We start from the raw sequence: 24,014 nt of genomic DNA on the forward strand, positions 1-24,014 counted from the left end.
TGCCCCTCCTTGCTTGTGCTCTCTCTCTCTCTCTCAAAAGTAAATAAAGAAACTTAAAAAAAAAAAGAGCTGGGGTGCCCAGGTGGCTCAGTAGCTTACGTGTCTGACTCTTGATTTCTGCCAGGTTATGATCTCCCAGTTCATGAGTTGGAGCTCTTCATTGGGCTCTATGCTAACAGTACTGAGCTTGCTTGAGATTCTCTCTCTCTCTCTCTCTCTCTCTCTCTCTCTCTCTCTCTCTGCCCCTCCCCCACTAGTTCTGTCTGTATCTCAAAATAAATAAATAAAATAGAAAAAAAAAGACAAGAGCTGACAAATGCTGGTGAAGAGGTGGAATATTTGTGTGCTGTTGGTGGCAACATGAATTGGTGCAGCCACTGTGGAAAACAGTATGGGGGATCCTCAAAATGTTAAAAGCACAACTACCATATGATCCAGCAGTCCCACTTTTGAGTATGCATCTAAAAGAAATGAAAATAGGATATTGAAGAGATACCTACACTTTCATGTTTATTGTAGCATTATTCACAATGGCCAAGATATGGAAATTACCTAGGTATCTATTGGTGGATGAATGGACAAAGAAAATGTAATATATATTACTCAGCCATAAAAAAGAGAAGGAAGCCTTGTGATTTGTGACAATATGGATGGATCTTGAGGGTATTATACTAAGTTCAATAAGTCAAAGACAAATACTGTATGATCTCACTTACTTTTAAGATCTAAAATCATTGGACTTATAGAAACAGAGAAGACTGGTGGTTGCCAGGGCTTGGGGGTAGGGGAAATAGGGAAGGTGTTGGTCAAAGGCTACAGACTCTCAATTATAAGATGAATAGGTTCTGGGGATCTAACATGAAACATGGTGACTAGAGTTAACAATATTGTGTTCTGTACTTGAAAGTTTCTATGAGAGTAAAGATTTAATACTTGTACCATGACCAGAGAAAACAACAAAATGGTAATTATGTGAGACAAAGGAGGTGTTAACAAATTTTATTGCGGTAGATATTTTGCAATATATATGTGTATCAAATCATCACAGTGTACACCTTAATATTACAAATGTTATAGGTCAATTATATTAATAAACCTAGGAGAGAATACAATATATTGAAATTTGTGAGATATGGCAAAACATATTTAGCAGAAAACTTAAAGCCTTAAATGTTTATGTTAGAACAGAAAAAAAGATTTAAAATCAGTAATATAATTCTCTGCCTTAAGAAGCTAAATCAGGCAGAGAAATTGAACCTACAAAAGTAGGAGGAAGAAAATAGTAAATAATAGGAAATAATGAGTAGAAGAAAATAAAAGTAGAGGTAATAAAATGAAACAAGAAGTTTATTCTTGGAAATATTATCAATAAATTGATAAATCCCTAACTAAAATGATGAATTCAAAAGAGAACAAAAGTTACCAAAATTGAGAATGAAAGAGAGGATCTCAAAACAAATGCTACAGACATTAAAATGATAATAAAGGGGTATTAATCACATTTATGGCAATAAATTTAAAAACTTATAAAATAGACAAATTATTTGAAAAATATAACTTAAAATAGACACAGTAAGAAATAAAAAATCTTGGTAATACTATGTAAATTAAGTAAATTATAATTATAATAATTTGGAAAACCTCCCTGAATAGAAAATTTCAATCCCATATGATTTCTCTGATTAATGCTACCAAATATTTAGGGAAAGAATAATACCAATTTTACACAAAGTCTTCAATAAAATTAAGATGGAGGAAACATTTCCCCACTTGTGTTATGAGGTCAGAATAACCCCAATACCAAACTTGAAACAGGTTAAGAATATATAGAAAGGTTAGTATTCTTTACGAACATAGATGCAAAAATTCTTAACAATATATTAGAAAGTCAAATAGAACAACACATAAAATAATAATACATATAATACATTATGACTAAGTGAAGGCTTATCCCAGGAATATAAGATTGATTTAACATTTAAAAATTATTCAGTGTAAATCTTTGTTTTAACAAAGTAGAGGAGAGAAATTATACAATCATCTCAATAAATATAGAAAAAACTTTTGATAAATTCAACCCTCATTAATAATAAAAACTCTTAACACACTAGGAATAAAAATGGTCTTTCTTAATCTAATAAATGAGAATTGTAAGAGATCTATAGCTAACATTGTACTTAATGACAAAAATACTGATGTTTCCCCCTTAAGATCAGTCATGAGGCAAGGATGTATACTCATGTTACTACTAATCAATATTGTACTAAAGATCTCAGCCAGTGGAATAAGGTAATAAATGAAGGGCATAAAGATTGGGAAGGAAGAAGTAAAACTGTCTCTATTTGCTAATGACATGAGTATTTAAGTATAAAATTTGAAAGAATCTACAACTACTCGAACTATAAATTAATTAAGGAAAGTCTCAAGATACATGTTTAGTATACAAGAATCAATTATATTTTATATACTAGCAGCAAATAATTGAAAAAGGAAAGTTAAAAAATTCCATACATGATAAGATTATAAAATATTAAGTACTTAGAGATAATTTTATCAACAGATATGTAAGACCTCTATACTAAAATCTATAAAATATTTCTGAGAGAAATTAAAGACTTAACTAAATGAAGAGATATATCATATTCATAGACTATCAGACAATATTTTTAAGAAGTCACTCCCCCAGATTGATATCTAGATTTAACACAATTACAATTCCAACAAGCTTTTTTTTTTCATTTTTACAAATAAATGAATAGTGAAAGTTAGACCTCCTCCTGACCGATTTGGATGCCTTTTATTTCTTTGTGTTGTCTGATTGCAGAGGCTAAGACTTCCCATACTATGTTGAATAACAGTGGTGAGAGTGGACATCCCTGTCTTGTTCCTGACCTTAGGGGGAAAGCTCTCAGTTTTTCCCCATTGAGGATGATATTAGTGTTGGGTCGTTTATATATGGCTTTTATGATCTCAAGATATGCTCATTCAATCCCTACTTTCTTGAGGGTTCTTATCAAGAAAGGATGCTGTATTTTGTCAAATGCTTTCTCTGCATCTACTGAGAGGATCATATGGTTCTTGTCCTTTCTTTTATTGATGTGATGAATCACGTTAATTGTTTTGCAGATATTGAACCAGCTCTGCATCCCAGGTATAAATCCCGCTTGGTCATGGTGGATAATTTTTTTAATGTATTGTTGGATCCAGTTGGGTAATATCTTGTTGAGGAGTTTTGCATCCATGTTCATCAGGGAAATTGGTCTATATTTCTCCTTTTTAGTGGGGTGTCTGTCTGGTTTTGGAATCAAGGAAATGCTGGCTTCATGGAAAGAGTTTGGAAGTTTTCCTTCCATTTCTACTTTTTGGAACAGTTTCAAGAGAATAGGTGTTAACTCTTCCTTAAATGTTTGGTAGAATTCCCCTGGAAAGCCATCTGGCCCTGGACTCTTGTTTTTTGGCAAATTTTTGATTACTAATTTGGAGGTCAAACTGTCACTCTTCGCAGATGACATGATACTCTATGGAAAACCTAAAAGATTCCACCAAAAAACTGGTAGAATTGATTCATGAATTCAGCAAAGTTGCAGGATATAAAGTCAATGCACAGAAATCGGTTGCATTCCTATACACCAACAATGAAGCAACAGAAAGAGAAATCAAGGAATTGATCCCATTTACAGTTGCACAAAAAACCATAAAATACCTAGGAATAAATCTAACCAAAGAGGTGAAAAATCTATGCACTGAAAACTATAGAAAGCTTATGAAAGAAATCGAAGAAGACACAAAAAAATGAAAAAAGATTCCATGCTCCTGGATAGGAAGAACAAATATTGTTAAAATGTCGATACTACCCAAAGCAATCTACATATTCAATGCAATCTCTATCAAAGTAACACCAGCATTCTTCACAGAGCTAGAACAAATAATCCTAAAATTCGTATGGAACCAGAAAAGTCCCCGAATAGCCAAAGCAATCTTGAAAAAGAAAACCAAAGCAGGAGGCATCACAATCCCAGACTTCAAGCTATACTACAAAGCTGTAATCATCAAGACAGTATGGTACTGGCACAAGAACAGACAGATCAATGGAACAGAATAGAGAACCCAGAAATGGACCCACAAACGTATGGCCAACTCATCTTTGACAAAGCAGGAAAGAATATCCAATGGAATAAAGACAGTCTCTTCAGCAAGTGGTGCTGGGAAAACTGGACAGCGACATGCAGAAGAATGAACCTGGACCACTTTCTTATACCATACACAAAAATAAACTCAAAATGGATGAAAGACCTAAATGTAAGACAGGAAGCCATCAAAATCCTCGAGGAGAAGGCAAAAGCCTCTTTGATCTTGCCTGCAGCAACTTCTTACTCAACGCGTCTCCGGAGGCAAGGGAAACAAAAGCAAAAATGAACTACTGGGACCTCATCAAAATAAAATCTTCTGCACAGCGAAGAAAACAATCAGCAAAACTAAAAGCAACCGACAGAATGGGAGAAGATATTTGCAAATGACATATCAGATAAAGGGTTAGTATCCAAAATCTGTAAAGAACTTATCAAACTCAACACCCAAAAAACAAATAATCCAGTGAAGAAATGGGCAAAAGACATGAATAGACACTTCTCTAAAGAAGACATCCAGATGGCCAACCGACACATGAAAAAATGTTCAACATCACTCATCATCAGGGAAATACAAATCAAAACCACAATGCGATACCACCTTACACCTGTCATAATGGCTAACATTAACAACTCAGGCAAAAACAGATGTTGGCAAGGATGCAGAGAAAGAGGATCTCTTTTGCACTGCTGGTGGGAATGCAAGCTGGTGCAGCCACTCTGGAAAACAGTATGGAGGTTCCTCAAAAAACTAAAAATAGAACTACCCTACAACCCAGCAATTGCACCACTAGGCATTTATCCACGGGATACAGGTGTGCTGTTTTGAAGGGACACATGCACCCCCATGTTTATAGCAGCACTATCAACAATAGCCAAAGTATGGAAAGAGCCCAAATGTTCATTGATGGATGAATGGATAAAGATGTCGTGTGTGTGTGTGTGTACACACACACACACACACACACACACACACACACACACACATACAATGGAGTCTTACTCGGCAATCAAAAAGAATGAAATCTTGCCAGTTGCAACTCCATGGATGGAACTGGAGGGTATTATGCTAAGTGAAATTAATCAGTCAGAGAAAGACAAAAATCATATGACTTCACTCATATGAGGACTTTAAGGGACAAAACAGATGAACATAAGGGAAGGGAAACAAAAATAATATAAAAACAAGGAGGGGGACAAAATAGAAGACTCATAAATATGGAGAACAAACTGAGAGTTATGGGAGGGGTTGTGGAGGGGGCATGGGCTAAATGGGTAAGAGGCATTAAGGAATCTACTCCTGAAATCATTGTTGCACTATATGCTAACTAATTTGGATGTAAATTGTAAAAAATAAAAAATAAAATAAAATAAAAGGAAATTTGGAAAAATCACCATATCTTGTTTTAAATTTCACTATTGATCTACAGTAATCAAGAAAGGTGAATGGAACATAATATAGAAACCAGAAAATCAGAAAGAGATCTGTGAATACACAATCATATGTTTTTCAAAATAGGCAGTAATTCAATGAAGAGAGGGAAGTCCTCAACAAATGGTACTGGAATACCTGAATACACTTATGGAAAAAATAAAAAGTTCAACCCTGCTTAACATTAGATACAAAAATTAATTCAAGATGAATTATAGTTGTAAATAGAAAAGTGAAAACTATTAAAATTCTAGAGGAAATCATAGTTGACTATTTTTGCACATTAGAGGCAGGCATATATTTCTTATAGAGGACATAGAAAGTGCTAAGTATGGAAGGAAAAATATGATAAATTGGATTTTTTTAAATTCAAAATTTCTGCTCATCAAAAGACACCATTAAGAAAATGAAAAGGCAAACCATAGTCTGGGTTACAAGTGTCACAATACATGTATCAGACAAAGGGCTTTTATCCAGAAAAACAACAACAAAAACTATACATGTTACACACACACACACACACACACACACACACACACACACACATGCTACCAAACTCCCACCAATTAATAAAAAATAATATAAAAAAGTCATCAACTATACTTAATGCATTTTATAAAAGATGAAACAAATCAAAATTACTTTATAATGGAAGATATACAAATGGCCCAGAAACATGAAAAAAGTGCTCCATATCATTAATTATCGGAGAAATGCAAATTAAAATCACAATGAGACATTCATTAGATTGGTCAGTTCATCCCACTAGAATGGCCAAAATTTCCAAAGACTGACTATACCAAATGCCTGTAAAAATATGGAACAACTCTCTTACATTGTTGATGGGAGCACAAAAAGCTAGAGTCACTCTGGAAAACCCCTTTGCAATTTCTTATAAAGTCAAATGTACACCGACTTAATGACAAAGTAATTCTGCTCCTAGGTATTTAAGAGAAATGAAAAGATGGATTCAAGAAAATTAAGAAAAAAACCCAACTTTATTCATAATAGCCCCAAACTGTGACCAAGACAAATGTTCATCAGTAGTGATAGATAAACAAGCTGTAACTCATGCACTATTCAGGATGAATCTCAAAAACATTATGTGGAGCAAAAGTAGCAGAAATAAAGGAATATCTTTAGGATTGATACAAGAACAGGCAAAACTAATCTATGTGAAGAAATTAGTATAGTAGTTGCCCATAGTGGATGGGGATTGACTGGAAGAGAATACTAGAACTTTCTGTTCTGATTAAATATTGATTATCTTATTTGGAGTGTTGGTTACATGTGTGTATATGTTTATCAAACTTCACATCATATTCTGTTGTACATTTAGCATCTGTGCATTTTGCTGTATGTAAATTTTACCTAAAAATGAAAAAATACCATAAACAAATAATTGAATTCTAGTTATTCATTTTGCTTTTTGGAGTCCTATAAGGATAGCAATTCCAAAACCATTTTTCTCTGTCTTCTAGGCATAACTGAATGAGAAAATATATCGAGCATAAATGGAATATATTTCTCATGGTTAGAGAAGAAAACTAAAGTAGACTGTGTATTACTGGATTGGAACTGGAGGTATCTGTATGGGGGAGTGGAGGGAGAGAGAAATGGGGTGAAATATAAATAATGAGTGAATGTGGGCAACTTACAACTTTTCCATGAATTTGAAACTTTATCAAAATATGATGTTAAAAACAAAGCCAGGGAGAGGAGTAAAAGGTAATGGAGACCGGTATAAATTCTCTCTGGAGAATTTATACACGAAGAAGGAAAGCAAAGTAAGAAGGGATGTCCTCTACTATTGTATGATTATACTTCTTCAAGTATGGAAACTGGAATGAAAAGGCCCACAATGTAGGTCCACAAGAGGGTCTGACATCATCCAGCTCAAGAAAAAGGGCATCGAGAACAGTGGTTCTCAACATTGGCTGCACCCTGGAATCATGTGGGGAGCTTTAAAGTGATCCCTGGGTTCTACCTCTCGAGATCTGATTGAATTGGCGTGGTATGGGGCCTGAATGCTGAGATTTTAAAAAGCTACTCAGGCAATTTTAATGTGCAGCCAAGAGTGGGACCCCTGCTTTTGAGGGAAACCAAAGAAAAGAGACCAGATGAAGTTATCAACCGTTTAGCCCAGTGGAGGTGACAAAAGGTTAGTTAGTTTGGGAGAGTAAGTAGGGGGAGGAATTAGGTGCCGGAGAGGAGGAAGCAGTTCCTCGGGGGTACCCACAGCCAGTAGCGCTACAAGCCTCTGTGGGTGACCTGCCATGCCTTTGAAGCCTGTCAAGGTTTATCTGTCTTGTTTATCTTTCTCTCTCCTGAGTCTTGTAGGATCTGATTTGAGGAGCTTTCCTGGCTAGGTTCCCATGCAGGCAGAGAACTCTGAATGTCCACAAACATGGCTTTTTTAGGCGGGCTGTTTTGGCAGGTTCTCATGCTTGGTGCCAGGCAAAGCATTATGTTCAAGGGCAAATAGAGAAGAGCCGGAAGGCATACACCAGGGCTGGTGTCCAGGCCACCCACCAAGCAAATATCTACCTCTCTTCCCCTCCCCACCCTCACTATAAAGCAGGTCGAGTGTGCATTTCTGCAGCAGTGTATTTTTAGACCAAGACCCCTGTTCTCTGATTCATGTAGGAGTTTTGCGTAGTACCTCTTGAAGCTGAAGCAACGACAATTGATCTTCCACGTCTGTCTTTTCGTATCTTCTGTTTCCAAACTTCCGAACTTGTGGAGTTTAAAGAGGGTTATGTAATTGCCACGGTCGTCAATATTTTCCAATATTAAGTGAGCACCTGCTTTAAGAAATAGGTTTATCAGTCATGTCAAAAGCCAACCATGCTATCTTGGTGTTTAGATATTATTTGGGAAGAGGTGATTTCTCATAGTTTGGTTCATACCAAACACTAATGAACTATAGTGTTCAAAGCATTTACCTCGCCTGAGTACCTCGCCTCTCAATTTCACTCATTTTATCAAAACAAACTTGGGGAACTTGTGCCATTCTTGACTAGGCCATGGTTAGAGCTTTGATTCTTTTATTCCACTCTGGGTGAGTTCACTGATGTAAAGTTATGTTTACAGAAGAAACTGGAATAGCTTTCTGAAGGCTTTCTGAACAATCAGAGGCATATCTATGAAGAGCTCGTTTCGTCTCGTGTCTGCTTTCAACATAGGCCTGGAGTCCTGGCATCTGCCTTGTGGTCTGCCCCTATCTTTAGGCTGTTCTGAACCCAGAGTAGAATGGTCTCCACAGCTCTCCTCAGCTTGGCATTGCCTGAGATCAGGATTGCTGCATGTATCGAGGGACAAGCTGCTAGGATCCCCACACAGATCATTACCCCGATCTTGTTGTGCCACAGCATCAGTAAAGGCACTGAAACGAGGGCAGCACAGAATGACACCACATAGAGGCAGAGAAAGGAGACAAGAGATCGGAGGGCTTTGATATGGGCTTCCAGGCTGGGGTCGTGGGAGTCTTTGGTTTTGGCCCTCATTGTCCTCATGTGCCTCCCCAGGGAGACAATCAGCACCCCAGAAGAAATCAGAAAAAATAACAACGACGGGATGGACGCCAGTGTGCAGAAGATGAAGGAGTGATAGAAACTGAGTTTTGCAATTTGCAAATTGAATTCTGTATTATTCACGAATAGCATAGTTGTGAATGTGAAGCCAGATCTACTAAAAAAGTCCCCCAAACAGATGGCGGTGCAGATACAAGAGAAAAGCATTGCACCCAGGAGCATCTGGGGGACCTTCCGGGAGACCCAGCTTGCCACACAGTGCAGGAGGGTGTGAGAGAAACGGGCAATCTTGGAGCAGTAGAGAAGACTGAGGCAGGTGGTGAGCCACAGCCCAACTTGGTTTGTGATCATCCAGAGCATGATGATGGTCTGGTAGCTGAGGCTCAGCGGATCTTTCATCCTCTGGAAGTATGTAAGCTGGAGGGCATCCAGAAACAGCAGCCCGTGCAGGAAAAGCCGGGTGAGGCTGAGACTCAGAAGAATAAGATCACAGTTGCTCAGTGGCTGCTTCCTCACCACGTCCCAAAAATTCACCAGGAAAATGAAGGCATTGGCCAGGACCCCCACTGTAAATTCCAGGATTGAAAGGAATAGAAATGCACTCTTGACTTCATAGGACACAGTTATGACAGGAGTCAGAGCCAACATGATGTCTCTTCTTACTTGGTTAATCTAAGTCTCACATACCCCCCAGCAGAGAAGGGTCAGTGTACATTACAAGCCAGGACTTCTCCTTCACAAAGCATCACGCTTTTGCCCTAGATCGATGCCCAAGAGAGTGCACAAAAAATTCGGACAGCAAACTTAGAGGGATATTGTTGCTTTAGAATATCTCTTGGATACACACAAGAGCTCATTGTAAGAGTAGAAGGAGGATGGTTCTTTCTCTTGGGTGATGCAGAAGCTTTTAATAAACCTAGGTGTGTCTGTACAGCAGCCCTCCCAGAGGGCCCTAGCATAGCATCAGGGATGCAAACAAGACAGGTCTCGGTTTCCCAAGTCCAGTTTTGCATGCCCATCTGGACCTGCATGGTAGGAGAAGGGAGTGGGATTTGCTTATGGGTTTGAAGGGGACTGGCAGCAGGCAAATCGTATCTTCTTGATGAACTAAGGTTTGAAATGGTGCCTCTTTCCATTTGCATGACTTCTGTCATCTCGGAGGAAGGGCTCTTACCATAGACTCTGTTTTTAGTGTGGACGAATGCACGGTTCCTCCCCAGGCATCCGCACAGGAGTTGTGGCTACCAATGCCAAAGATTTCGTTCAAGCATCATCCTCATTCTAAGCCCTGGGCTGGCAACAGCACCATTTCCATGAACAAGGCCAGCAGCTGCCATGAAGGGAGAGGGTCGGGGGTGATCTGGCCTGGATTATTGCAGAAGCCTTTTAACAGCTTGCACTGTCTTTGTCCCCACTCCTTTACCCCGTTTTCCACAAAGCAACGATAGTGATCCTGTTATAAATATAAGATCATGTCATTGCTCTGTCCAGGCCTTTCGGGACCTCTGTTATCCCTCGCCATAAAAGCAAAGTCCTTACAGTGTCCCGTGGGTCCTGTTGTATACCTGTATACCCCTGATATCTAATCAGGGCCTCTGTCCTTCTCGGATGTTATTTGGGGTACTTGCTTCCCCTTTTGCTCCACTCCAGCCATATGGGCCTCTTTCATGGTCTGTGAGCTCACCATGCACGCTCCCACTCACCATGCACGCTGCACACTTGAACTTTCCATTGCCTGAATTGTTTTTCCTCTACTTACTCAGGTGTCTCCGTTTCTTCTCAGAAGTCGCCTCATCAGAGGGACTTCCTTGATCATCTCAGAAGTGGCATTACTTAGCCACATCTTGAATGCTTGTTATCATCGTTACCCTATTCTATATTCCTGCATATACTCAGTTATTTATTGCCCTCTAAAACTACAAGCTTCATGAAGACACGTAGCAAGGACCCAGTACATATTTTTTGAATGAATGAAGTGTCCACAAATTAAGCATTTATTAGTCTTTAACATCCCTGTGGATTGTTAATCTAGTTTTAACATTCCCAGGCATTATATTCTAACATACACCTAACATACTTGGCTGTAATTTCTGACGTTGTAGCTTTCTCCCCTTTAAAAAATTTTTTAATGTTTATTTATTTTGGGGAGACATGGAGACAGAGTGCAAGCAGGGGAGGGGCAGAAAGAGAGGGAGACACAGAATCCGAAGCAGGCTCCAGGCTCCGAGCTGTCAGCACAGAGCCTGACGCGGGGCTTGAACCCACAAAGCGCAGGATCATGACCTGGGCTGAAGTCAGATGCTTAACCAACTGACTGAGCCACCCAGGCGCCCCAATCCCCTTTTAAACATTTCCACATATTTGGTGTGCTTGGGCCTTCTGGCATCGCTAATTGTCCTTGATCTCTAAAGGAATATGAACTGATTTTATGATTGCTTCTGCAAGCTCTGTAAAAGTTCAGGCTAGTTACTCAATGAAGATTTGGAGAACTGATCACTTAGAGACTGGATGTTGTTTTATAACACTTCTGCCTGATCTGGTGCTTCTTCTTCACTCTTACAAATATAACTTTTCCAGTTCTTTTATTATTGTCCTTCTTGCCTCATCCAGTCACTCCCCCATGTTGTGGAGTGGATGATGGGGAAAGGAAAGGAGAAGTTGAATGGTTGGTTTGCAACCTGTCATATTGTAACATTTCCTCTAAGAGGTGGACCCTTTCCACTTCTGCTCTACTGTGTGCTCCCAGCCTTGTGCCTCATTGTCCCTTTTTGCTAACTTTTCACAGCCTCACTCTGGGAAGACTGCTCCTGTGAGTGGGCTCAGAGTTGCATAAAGCACCCTTGAGGAGGGGTGCTCTGTGCTGAAACTGTGGAACCAGGCGCCTGTGGAACCAGCCTCCCTAAGGTTGAGGACTGGCTCTGCCACTTACCCTCTGTGTGACCTTGGCAAGTGATGGAATCTTCTGTGCTTATCTCATATGAACGGAGATGACAATCAAAATAACACCTGCCTCAGAGGGTTGAGAGGATTGCCTGAAGTGACACATACATCATGCTTGGCATCATGCTTGGCATAGGATGTTTGATCAGTAAATGTTAGTTATAGGACCACCATACTGCCTAGCAATCACTCTTCTGAATATATCACCGAGGAAATGAAGTCGGTACCTTGAAGAGGTATCTGTGCTGCCATGTCCATTGCATCATTGTTCCCAATAGCTGAGATATGGAAACAACCTAAGTGTCTGTCAGTGGACGGATGGATAAGGAAATTGTGGCATATGCATATTATGGAGTATTATCCGCCTTAAAAATGGGGATCCTACCATTTGCAACAACATGGATGAAACTGGAGAAAATTATGTTAAGTGAAAGCAAGAAAAACACTGCGTGATCTCACTTATATACCTCACTCTTATAAAAAGAGTTGAATTTATAGAAGCAGAGAGTAGATTGGTGATTGCCAGGGGTGGAGGATGATGGGGAGATGTTGGTCAAATGATAACCTACTTTCAGGAAGTGGAGGCTGAGGACGAGTCTCCATGTCTCCAATGTCTCCAGATAATTAGACAAAGAAATGGGTGCCAACAAACCAGAAGAGTCCTCCAAATCACTGCCATTTTCCCAGAAGTTCAAACCAGCTTGAGATCCAGAATCCTTCTTGAGATCCAGAATCCAAAAGCAAGGAATATATATTATTCATGATTTAACAGCTCCCACCACGAGGGGGTGACAGACCACTGTGAGGCCTGGGAGTCCTGGCTTGCTTACTGTGCCAGCTCAGCCCAGGCATTTCATATTGCAAAAACGTGGCCCCATATTCTACAGAATTGAAATTGTCACCTCTACTCACTATTTTATAGCAGGATGAGTATAAGCTCACAGTTACCCTGTGAAGACCATAATGCCACTTCCATTTTTATTTTATTTTATTTTATTTTATTTTATTTTATTTTATTTTATTTTATCTTATTTTATTTTATCTTATTTTATTTTATTATTCTATTCTGTTCTATTCTATTCTATTCTATTCTATTCTATTCTATTCTATTCTATTTTTGAGGGAGAGAGAGTGCAAGTGGGGAGAGGGGCAGAGAGAGAGGGAGAGAGAATCTTAAGCAGGCTTCACACCCAGTGTGGAGCCCGACATGGGGGTTGATCTCACAATCCTGAGATCATGACCTGAGCTGAAATCAAGAATTGGACGCTTAACTGACTGAGCCACCCAGGCACCCCACTACTTCCATTTTATTGACAAACCAAGTGGAGTTTCAGGAAGGTTAAATTCACGATATCTGCCAGGATAACTAAAGTGCTAAGTGAGGAGCTGGGTCTCCAAGTCTAGACATTCTGACTTCATGTTTGGTGTTCTTTCCGCTAAGTCCAGCTACCAATCTGTAGAGCAGGGAGCAATGGCTATCCTTATTTGAATAAAGTGCCTGGTAAACATTCTTTCCAACCTGAGCCCTATTTGAATGAGTTTATTTTGGGGGATGGCTGCTGAACCCTTGTGAAGTGCCTTGTGAAGGGTAGAGGGAAAGGAAGAGGGAGGGATGAGCTATCATCTCATTCTAAAGAAAGATAGGACAGTTGAGCCTGGTGGGTTCATATCTCAGGAAACCACTATTCTGGGAGGGAAGGGGGTGGGGGAAATCTCTATAGGCTCAGTTAAGATCACTGAAAGAAAATGTCCTTCTGCCCAGGAGGTTAACAGTGCTATTAGCAACGTATAAGCATAAATGAAATTCCTCAGAATTTCGAGTAGAGCTGGGCTGAGGCTGTCCTTGATTCCCTCCTATTGACTTCCTATATCGTCTTTGCTTCCATACCACCACTCTGTCCACAGCATTATTATATCACTTACCATATTTATTAAACTATGTGTTGCTTTACAAGTGTGTGTCCCCAATTACACGGAGTTATTCAAAAGCAGGGATTATATATTGTTCATTCTTTGCTCCTCATGGTACATGACACATGATTTTTGCTCATTTATTTGGCCATTCGCTTTAAGCCCAGGGCAGTGATGTGATCAATTGTGCTTTCTTATGAATATAGTATGTAGGCCTTGCTTGAATGTAGATGAATTCACTGAAGGAATTCAAACATGTTTCCTGCACTGAAGATTAAAGGCTGAAAGTCTCTCACAACCTGGTGTGGAGCCATTCAGGAGAGCACTCAGCCTAAGGGAAGAAAAAATCAGGCGGTGGAACTTGACCCAGTGACAACTGGAGCCCCCAGAGTGCAGGCAGGGCTCTGAGCGACATGGTGTTTGTCATTAGACCTTGTTCCCCATCTGGTCTTATGCACTTCTGTCTATCCAAAGGGTGTATCAAGCAGTTTCTTTTAGCCGCAAGAAGTCAAGATTCATTCCGGTGATCTCCAGTGATGTGAGTGCCCTATGAGTCATACCAGGCCAGGGAGATCAGCATCAGCAGAGAACTTGTTGGGAATGCAAATCTTTGGGCCTTACTTAGAACCACTGAACCCAAGTCTCAAAGGCAGAACCCAGAAATCTGTGATTTAACTAGATGTTCACCTGATCCTGATGCACACTCACATTTGAGAACCCCTGGGATAAAAGGGCAGAAGGGATTTCCCAGAACACCAGCAGTCGCCACACCTCAGAGTCTGGAACGTGGCTCAGGCACTAGAACTCTATTCAGAACCCATGTTGTCTTAGCACCAAGAATTGCCACTATCTTGACTGCTCCACCATAGATGAGATTCAGACTGTTGTTAGAAATTGAAGATAGGTGCTGACACTTGTAGATGGCACATAGCTAAGAAAGAACCCCAGGAATTCCCAAACCCAGCTCTGCCAGTCACTCCTATTCTGTGAGAACAGCAGTGAAATGGGATGGAGGGTGTGTATTATCTTATTAAAAGCTAGACTAGCACCCGAAGGCTCCCAAGGCAGAGCTGTGTGGTGCAGGTTGGACTGGAGCACAGAGTTGACTTAGGCAGGGTCCACATACTCGATTTGCCACCGTGTTCATGGTAGATATTGCTGATTACCTATGCTTTTCATTACCAGCAGGACCCCTGTGTTACGGGGTATGTCAATATTCCTAACTAAAAGTAAATGACACTTCCCCCCTTTCTTGTAGATAGGAGTGGCATTTGGGACTCATGAAGAAGTGATTGGGTGGGATATTTTAGAAAACTTCTGTTGCCTTTTCTTCTTTCTGTGCCAGCATTTGAATGTTACGGTCAGAGTTCCAACAACGAGGGAAAAGCCAAGAGAATCGCAAAGCTGTCACCCTGAATTTTTTGAGTACTTGGAACCACACCAGCAACTACTCTGCTCCAGGCTTCTCATTCTGTGAGAAAGGTAGTCTCTTTATGGTTTTAAGTCATAGTGGTTGAGACAACTTTCCTGGAAGATGAGTGCCACGATTAGCCAATAAGCTGCCTGCAGGAAGGGCCCTGGGAATCTCTTTGCCCATCTAGGCACGGAAGGGAGGGAAGGTCACCCTGCCTCTGTCTGGGTGCCCTAGTCATGAAGAGGCAGAAAACAGGAAGTTCAAGAGAGGAAGCAAAAGGAAGGATGTCTCTACTTCCTGCATTTTAACACCTACTTTGCTCATAGTTGTCAAGAGGATGTGGGCAGAGTGGCACTGGTGTGGGGAGAGAAGGTTCAAGATGGTCTCACTATAGCTCTTATTTCTGAATCTCTGTCTTTACATTTTGCTCCTGCTACTAACTGATTCTGCTGCAAATCCTCTCTCTGCCTCATACTCAGAAAGGGAATCTAAGTTGTCTTGTGATCACAGAGCAAGCCACTTCACAAGAGGCCGGTTGAAATAAGGATTAGCTGTCTTTGGGTTATGTGCTCATGCTCGGAAGCTGGTACCGCCATGGGATCTGGTGATTCAGGACATATATAAGATGACTTTCCTCGGCAGGGACCTGGGGAAGGCACTCCTTTAGAGGGGTCTCTGGGCCCGTCTTCAACTTCACCTTTGCCCACTAAAATGAATTAAGGAAGAGGGGGTTTTAAGTAAAAGCTGATAGAGCTGTAGGGCACTAAATGAGAATGAGCCCAGGTCTGTTGCTCTGTAACACAACAAAGTAGGAGAATATTGTTCGGCACTGGCACCTAGCAGAGATGGGGGACGTTGTGGGCATGTTGCTTCCCGGAGAGCAGAGCAGAGAGGGAAGCATGTGGAGATAGAGGCTGAGCCAGAGAGAGGGCAGCAGTGACAGAAAGAGCCTGTGCACGGCTCTAAGACATTGTCAGTGCCTTTAAGACATTTCCTGTGGCTTTCTTTTCACCCGTTTTCCCTTGGGCCGAGGGCCAAGGGGGAGGCATACTTACTAGGATCTCATCACAGGGGGACATTTCTGTAGACCTGAGTATTTTGTGTCAAAAAATGTCATGCAAATTTGCATGCTATTACTTTATCCTGTCACTTTTTTCATAATTCAAAATACTGATCCGAATTATTTACTCTTCTCCAGTGCTCCTGGACTAAAATGGAATGTCCGAGAAAAGCATGTTATGTACCTCTCAGCACATCACCACATCAGCCTAGGTTGCATGTGTCCTGATCTAAAAATACAGTTCTATGGGGATGCCAAACAATTCAGAGACTTTGTGGAGATTTCAAGGTGATTATTACAAGTGGTTGTAAAAGCCAGAACCACACGGATAGTAGCAGGGTATGTTTTGACTGGAGTGGGTCGGGATTTTTGGTGCAGATATTTACACGGAACAAAGGGAGAAAGTAAGAGCCTGTCACAGCAGGCCCAACGCAGGCTGTGTGGTTGCCAGGCAAGGAAACGCCCAGAAACCGTCTGGAAGAAAGGACGACGATGACGGTGGTGGTGGTGGTTGGTAGTAGAAGAGGTGATGGTGGTAAGAGCAGAGCTGACATTTTGGCGAAGAAGCGGGAGCCATCAGGTGAGATTCAGTTGTACCTTGGCTTTCCCAGAAATAGGAAAAATTGCGGCACCGAGTCTCTGCCGTTCCTTCTTTGGATTTGAGTGGTCTCTTATTTCTGCCACTTTCTTCATGTTATTCATGAAGGGGTAAACATGAGGGGTAAACAAGTGTTTTCAGTGAAGGTTTCGTTTCTCTCTTGATAACATGACACGGCCCCACCGATTTAGCGCCCGGTGCAACATGATTCAGACTCTGTGTCTAAAACCCTAATTTCGGAGAGAGGGACTTCACTGGACCAGGTTGGGTCAGCCGTCCAGTGCTGTGACCGGGGGGTCGGGGTGATGCTGGGCTCCCTTGCCGGTGTGGGCAGGTGTTCTCTGGGCCTGGGGCGGGGGAGCCGTGGTGGAGACCATGGGAATCTCTAGTACAATATTTGGGCTTAAGGAGAAGTGGCCATCTGTAAGGTATGGATGGTAGAATTTGATAACTGATAGGATCCGAGATGTTCCCCTTTGGGAGACGTGGTCGAGAATAAACTTGGAACTGGTTGAATGAACGATTACATATTTAGTCTGAAAAAGAAATTTCTGTATTTGCTGAAGTATTTACCGACTTCAGAGCCTGTGAACGTCAGACTCCTGTATTGTTTATTTATTATTTTATTTATTTTATTTTATATTATTTTTGAGAGAGAAAGAGATGGATGGGGAGGGGCAGAGACAGAGGGAGACACAGAATCCGAAGCAGGCTCCAGGCTGTGAGCTGTCAGCACAGAGCCCGATACGGGGCTCGAACTCACGAACTGTGAGATCATGACCTGAACCGAAGTCAGACACTTAACCGACTGAGCCACCCAGGTGCCCCTGGACTCCTGTATTGAAATGAAATTACTGCAAGTTTGACTGTGCCATTCTTTGAGTGGCCTTTACCGAGTCATTTTTCTTCGTGTCTGTTTCCTCATTTTTTCCATGGGGATTAAAATACCTGCCCTATCACATGGGCTTGTTGTGATGAAAGAAATAATGCAGTTTAAAGTGCCCTGAGAACTACTCGGAGTGACGTAAATCGACGCTTTACGACTCACACGTGAATAATAGGTCACGTATTATTCCTAACAACGCCCTCCTTGGACCCACACCTGCGTGCACATGTGTGTCAAACTGCTGACTAATAGGTATTTCCCAAGGGAAGGAAATGCTGTAATGCTCAGCACTGGTCACTTGTACCACCCCCACCTTTCCTCTGAACACTTCTGAGCAGAGAAATCACTCCTACTCCAACCAGGAGTTTTCCCACCCCCCAGGTAGCCTCTGCTGTGAAGAGCTTATACCTGGAACAAAAGAAGGAAGACCAAGGACAATACAACAAAAGAGGTACAACTTAAAGCTTGTGGGCTGTAGTGACCGTGAGAGACGACTTGTGACAGGAAGGGTGTGGATGGCATGTGCTTGTGAGTGTGAGTGCCCTAGTGTGTGCGTGTGTGTGCGTGTGTGTGCAGGGGGGGGGGGCGGTGGTCCTGTAGAACAAAGTTCTGGGCTAGGCCTGGCTTTCCTCCACCCTCCTGGGCCCTGGGAATGTGTGGGAGCCAGTGGTCCATGGAGGGAAGAGCCCACCTCTTCCAGCCCAACCCTCCCGTGGGGTTCTTCCTGGCGGCTGGTGGGCTGGAGGAAGAGGATTTTGTTTCTTGTTTTTTTAAGGGGGGGAGGGGCACAGAGAGAGGGCGGGGAGTGTGTGTGTGTGTGTGTGTGTGTGTGTGTGTGTGTGTGTGAGAGAGAGAGAGAGAGAGAGAGAGAGAGAGAGAGAGAATCCTAAGCAGGTTCCACACTCAGCCAGGAGCCCAATGCAGGGGATCCCATGACCCCGGGATCATGACCTGAGCCGAAATCAAGAGTCCAAAGCTCAACTGACAGGCCACCCAGGTGCCCTGAGGAGGAAGAATTCTAAACAGAATTGAAGCTAATGCCACTGCGTGTTGGATTTTCTTTGACTTTATTTTCAGAAAAGATCATTTAGGGAGAGACTGGAAAACTGACACTGGATGTCAGGTGCTGACTATCTCAGCTTAGGCTCAAAATAATACCATGTCATGCATATTGTCCCCTCTAATTTACAGAGAATTAGGTAACTAGGCTTCAGAGGATTTAAATGAGTATAGCAAGTAAGTAGAGACTCTGATAGCCAAGCCCAGGCTAGTTTGATTCCAAACACTATGCTCTTTCCAGGACGCCAGATGGGGGGAACCACTAAACCACCATCTGAAGATTTCACATGGAAACACTCCCCAAGAGATGACTTATCTCTAGTCAAACACTGCATGCAACTGTTTCAGATTAACGAGCTATCAGGGATATCTTACCCACCCAGTTTATTGCTGGCAAAATACAAGCGGATGCATATCTTGTTTTCTATGGGATTTTCTTCCAGGAAGGGAGAATCTGATAACGTGTTCAGTGCTAGGAAGGTGGAGACACACACTACCGGTGCTCAGCTGTCTCTTCTTAGCTCCATCCCTACCAGGGGCTGGCTCTGATGGAGCCTTTGAGGGAACTCAGCCAGTAGGGGCTTGATGAGCGGCTAGCACTCTTGAGAGCTCTTAGGGGTATGCACGTCTATAAAATAGATCCATATACTTTTTTTTTTAAAAGGAGGCATTTTCTTTAATTTTTTAATGTGTACGTATTTTTGAGAGATTGAGAGAGACAGAGCATGAGCATCAGAGGAGCAGAGAGAGAAGGAGACACAGAATGCGAAGCAGGCTCCAGGCTCTGAGCTGTCAGTACAAAGCCCGATGCGGGGCTCAAACTCACAAACCACGAGATCATGATCTGAGCCGAAGTGAGATGCTTAACCGACTGAGCCACCCAGGCGCCCCATGGATCCATATACTCTTGAACGTACTGTTACTTGAGTAGTTCAGAAAGGGGGAAACATACATCAACATGAATTGAGTGTTTAGAGAAATTTCGTGGGAAGTGAGTTTAAACTTGGCTTTGCAATAAGAGCAGAGTTTACAGGAAAGGGCAGGAAAACAGGGGACAAGGATATTTCAGGTTGTACCACATATGCAGAAAGAGCCATGAGCCAGGCTGATTGGTGAATGCTGAAAAAAATATCGGAATGGTAGAATTGAGAATGAACAAGGGACCTTAAGGAGAAAGAGGCGTTTGCAATCTATCCTGGGGAACAGATTCCGACTATTTTAGGGTTTAGGAGAGAAGCCAAAAGCAAGTGTCGTTTCGGGAAGGTCAGCACGGGGAGAGACAGGTGTTCTCATCAGTACCGGCCAGGTGGTTGACCGCTCTCCTGATCTTTAGATCTCTAAGCGGTAGAGTTGCCCATTTCTGTGTCATGCCAATGGACAGGCAGCTTGTGCAGCTTCCAGAGTTCACTGCTGATACAAACTTGTCTGTTTGGAGGTGTGGGGGGACTAAATATTCTGACCAAAGATTTAAAGGGACAGATACTTCAGCATTTTGAGGCCTGGGCAGAGAGCTCAGAAATCTATTTCATGCTCTGACCGCTCTGGGCAGTTTCCTATCTGTGATGGTTCCCTGTGGCTCAAGGCTAGAATCTCCACAGTGCGACTCCAATGTGTTTTGCCATTAGTGTCCCTGACTCTCCTGCAACCATCTTCGCTGGCCATATCTTTTTGCTGCGGTTTCTAAAACAAGTCCTGTTCCTCCTAACCTCTGAGCCTCGCGTATGCCGATCCCTCGGCTCAAAATGTCTTTCCTTCTTCCCTGCCCGCTCCCATCTGTCCATGCCTCTGCTTTCTTTCTCGTCTCTCCCAATGGTGTACTTAGTCAGTGCTGTCTTGTCTTTTGTACAGTAGCCACTTGACTTCTTACATTCTCCTGGCCATGAGGTTATGGGAACACCGCTCACATTCACGTGCTAGTGCAGGTTGGAGCAGACCGCCTGGGTTTGCATTGTGGTTTCACCTCTTGCTGGTTACATAAGTTAGGGCAAGTTGCTCTCTGTGTGTCTCAGGTTTCTGGTCTGTGAAACTGGGATGACGGTTGCTCCTTCAGAGGGTAGTGAAGAGGAGGAAATAAAAACCATGCATATGAACCCTTTAACATAACGTGTAGGATCCAGGAAGCACGCGTGTTGCTGCTATTCTGATAGTGTCTTGTTTATAGCACACATACACCTATCTGTCGAATTGACCTGTGTTTTGGAAGTGGTTGGTGTTGTGTTTTCAGGGGGTGGAAGCAAGGACAGGAGGTGATGAAAGTCTAAATAAGGGTTCTGTCTAGGGAATGGGGAGGGGAGGAGGTTTTGGCATCACGTTATGGTCCCTGTATCTGCACGTCCTCCATGGCTCCTGAATAGATGTGTTTTCCTGACATCCTCAGGCCAGGTAAGGCTGTGTCGCTAGGGCAGCAAACGCCTCTATGCACCATGGTCCTCGTACCTCAGCCTGGCCTGAATCATCTCTTTTGTTTTCATCCAGGGGCTAAACTTTTATTTTTGATTTTTTATAGTTTATTTATTTTGAGGGAGAGAGAGAGTGTGCACACACACATGCACATGAGTGGGGGAGGGACAGAGAGAGGGAGACAGAGAATCCCAGGGGGGCTCCGCACTGTCAGCGCAGAGCCCGATGTGGGGCTCACGCTCATGGCCTATGAGGTCAAGACCTGAGCTGAAGTCGGACACTTAACCTGTTGAGCCACCAGGTGCCCCGGGGCTAAACTTTTAAACTGTTGCAGTCAGGCAACGACATAGATGTCAGTATGTAGTACAGGGCCTTGTGCCAAGTAGGTGCTTGATGAGTTTTCTTTTTTAAACATCAGTGAGTACCTACGGCATTCAGAAACCTGATTTGGGAGCAAAGGAGGTATTGGCATAGTTGAAGGTTGCCTTGGGTTGGGAGTGCAGGGTCTGGGCTCCAGTCATGGCTGTGAAGATGCAAAATAATCTTAATAAATGTGACTGGCTTAGTGAGTAGCTATTAGGTAACATTGAGTCTTCTACTTGTATTATAGCATTTGTCTCTCTATCTCCTTCTAATGTGGCTGAATAGGATCGTTTCCGGCTTCCTGTAGGTTGAGGACATTGAGGCCTGTGCGGCTGTGCGTCCGCAGCCAGTAAGCAGACCTGGGCTTGGAATTCAGGTTTGCCCGATGTCGTATCTGGACCTTCTGTCACTACGCTTATGCAAACCTCACAAAGTTCCTGGGCCCCAGGTTCTTCATCTGTATAATGCGGGGACGGTAGCTGGTGTTCCTTAGACATAACACCAGATGCCCCAACCCACCTGGTCCCTAACGCTGAGCAGACAAGCATTCGGATGGCACTTCAGGCCCTTGCTGCCGCGGGGCCGTTGTGAATCTCGGCCACATGATGTAGACAGAAGGCCTTGGTGCCCCGCAGGCCTCCTTGCTCCTTGGTTTCCCTTCCCTTCCTCTCTTAGCTCTAAATTCTCTGACTCGGTGAGGCCAAAGGAATCTGGTAGGTGTGTGTTTCCCAAAATCTGGTCTTCAGGCTTCGTTGGCTCCTGACATTTCACTGGTTCACTGGTGGTCAGTGATGAAAAAAATAAGGACAAGTAAGTAAACTGTTCAAAAAGATAAATTGATTCCATTTTAGTAGTCTGTGTCCCCTATAAAATGGCAATGATAATAAATCATGACTTTAGCTTTTCCAGGTGATAGGCACAATTTATAGATTTAGGTCTAATGGTCCAAATTTTTCTGAATTTTCACTGGTCCATGAAAGCAATTAATTGTCTAGGAATCTAGGAATAACAGTTGGGTGGGGTTTTTTATACTCTCTATGCTGAAGAGAATTTTTTTTTTTTTATTTCCACCATGTCACAGACTGAGATTTTTGTAAACTTAAGATACAAATGAATTACAAGAGAAAGGAAATGAAAAACCAGGCATACACAAATACCCACTCCATTTTTTAATTATTAGGGTCAAAGAACATAAAATTATTCTGTCATATTGCAGCAAAGCCTTCTAATTTTAGTACTTATTTCCTCGGGGACTGGCAAAAACAGGCTTATGGGTCACACTTGGAGGGGCACATTTGAGGGGGGATCTGCCAGGAAATTTTAGAGCAGAGCTCTAAAATCCTGGGATTCGTGGATATAATTCAGATATAATTCATGGATGTAATTCAGAAAGCAAGTGAACTTAGAAGGGGCAATATTTATGTATTTTTTTCTTTGCTAAAATCCAGCTAAAATTTGTCTTTTAAGTATAAAGTGAGGTCACAAACATGAGTAGTGTTAGAGGTACCTAAGAATTTGGTTCCAAGAGAAGCTGTAGTTACTTTTGTATCATATTCTGAAGATAATCTCAAGATAATTTATACTTATCACTGTTTTGAGATTGTAATAGCGGTTAGTCCTCTTACTAGATTTGTTAGCTAATATATCATTAAAGAAACACATGCACTGTCATATTGCAATTAAAAAAATCCTCGGGGTGCCTGGGTGGCTCAGTCTGTTGAGTGTCTGACTTCGTCTCAGGTCATGATCTCATGGTTTGTGAGTTCGAGCCCTGCATTGGGCTCTGTGCTGACAGCCTGGAGCCTGCTTCAGATTCTGTGTCTCCCTCTCTCTCTCTGCCCTCCCCCTGCTCTCTCTCTCTCTCTCTCTCTCTCTCTCTCTCTCTCTCTGTGTCTCTCAAAAATAAACATTAAAAATTAAAAAAAAAATTTTAGTAACTAATTCAATCAAATCTGTTTTCTTTGTATCCTTATGTATTTTGTCTCATGCTTTTGAAAATATAATTTTAGGGACGCCTGAGTGCCTTAATCGGTTAAGCATCCAACTCGATTTCAGCTCAAGTCATGATCCTGGGGTCGTGGGATCGAGCCTCGAGTCAGGCTCTGCACTGACAGTGTGGAGCCTGCTTGGGATCCTCTCTCTCCCTCTCTCTCTTCCCCTCCCCCCTTCAAAATACATAAATAAACATTTTTAAAAAATAAAAAAATAAGAATGTAATTTTAAGAGAGGTTCCCGGAGGCAACAGAGTGCCAAAGGGTCTCCATAGCATAAAAATGCTTGCGGACAACTCT

At 42.1% G+C, this 24,014-nt stretch overlaps 2 protein-coding genes across 10 annotated transcripts in view; one reads left to right on the forward strand and one right to left on the reverse strand.

Moving 5' to 3' along the window:
* MGAM (maltase-glucoamylase) overlaps nt 1-24,014 on the forward strand; it is a 230,085-nt gene that overhangs the window by 117,788 nt on the left and 88,283 nt on the right. For 6 of the 9 annotated variants that reach the window (XM_045052868.1, XM_045052869.1, XM_045052867.1 and 3 more), the window contains 2 exons: nt 7,041-7,143; nt 15,289-15,425. The exons of 1 other annotated variant lie outside the window; for it this stretch is intronic. The gene's annotated coding sequence lies outside the window, so the exon portion shown is untranslated. Of the gene's footprint in view, nt 1-7,040; nt 7,144-15,288; nt 15,426-18,128; nt 18,353-24,014 lie in introns of those variants that run through there. 2 more of the 9 variants (XM_045052865.1, XM_011280590.4) reach the window with 2 other exon arrangements.
* On the reverse strand, nt 8,736-9,740 carry TAS2R38 (taste 2 receptor member 38). Its single transcript, XM_003983119.2, has one exon. It carries the CDS (start codon nt 9,738-9,740, stop codon nt 8,736-8,738), a length of 1,005 nt encoding a protein of 334 aa, XP_003983168.2.

Source organism: Felis catus, chromosome A2 (assembly GCF_018350175.1).
Source record: "Felis catus isolate Fca126 chromosome A2, F.catus_Fca126_mat1.0, whole genome shotgun sequence".
Classification (NCBI taxonomy): domain Eukaryota; kingdom Metazoa; phylum Chordata; class Mammalia; order Carnivora; family Felidae; genus Felis; species Felis catus.

Coding starts and splice junctions, on each gene's coding strand:
- TAS2R38 (XM_003983119.2), bottom strand. CDS start 9,740: ATGTTGGCTCTGACTCCTGTCATAACTGTGTCCTATGAAGTCAAGAGT.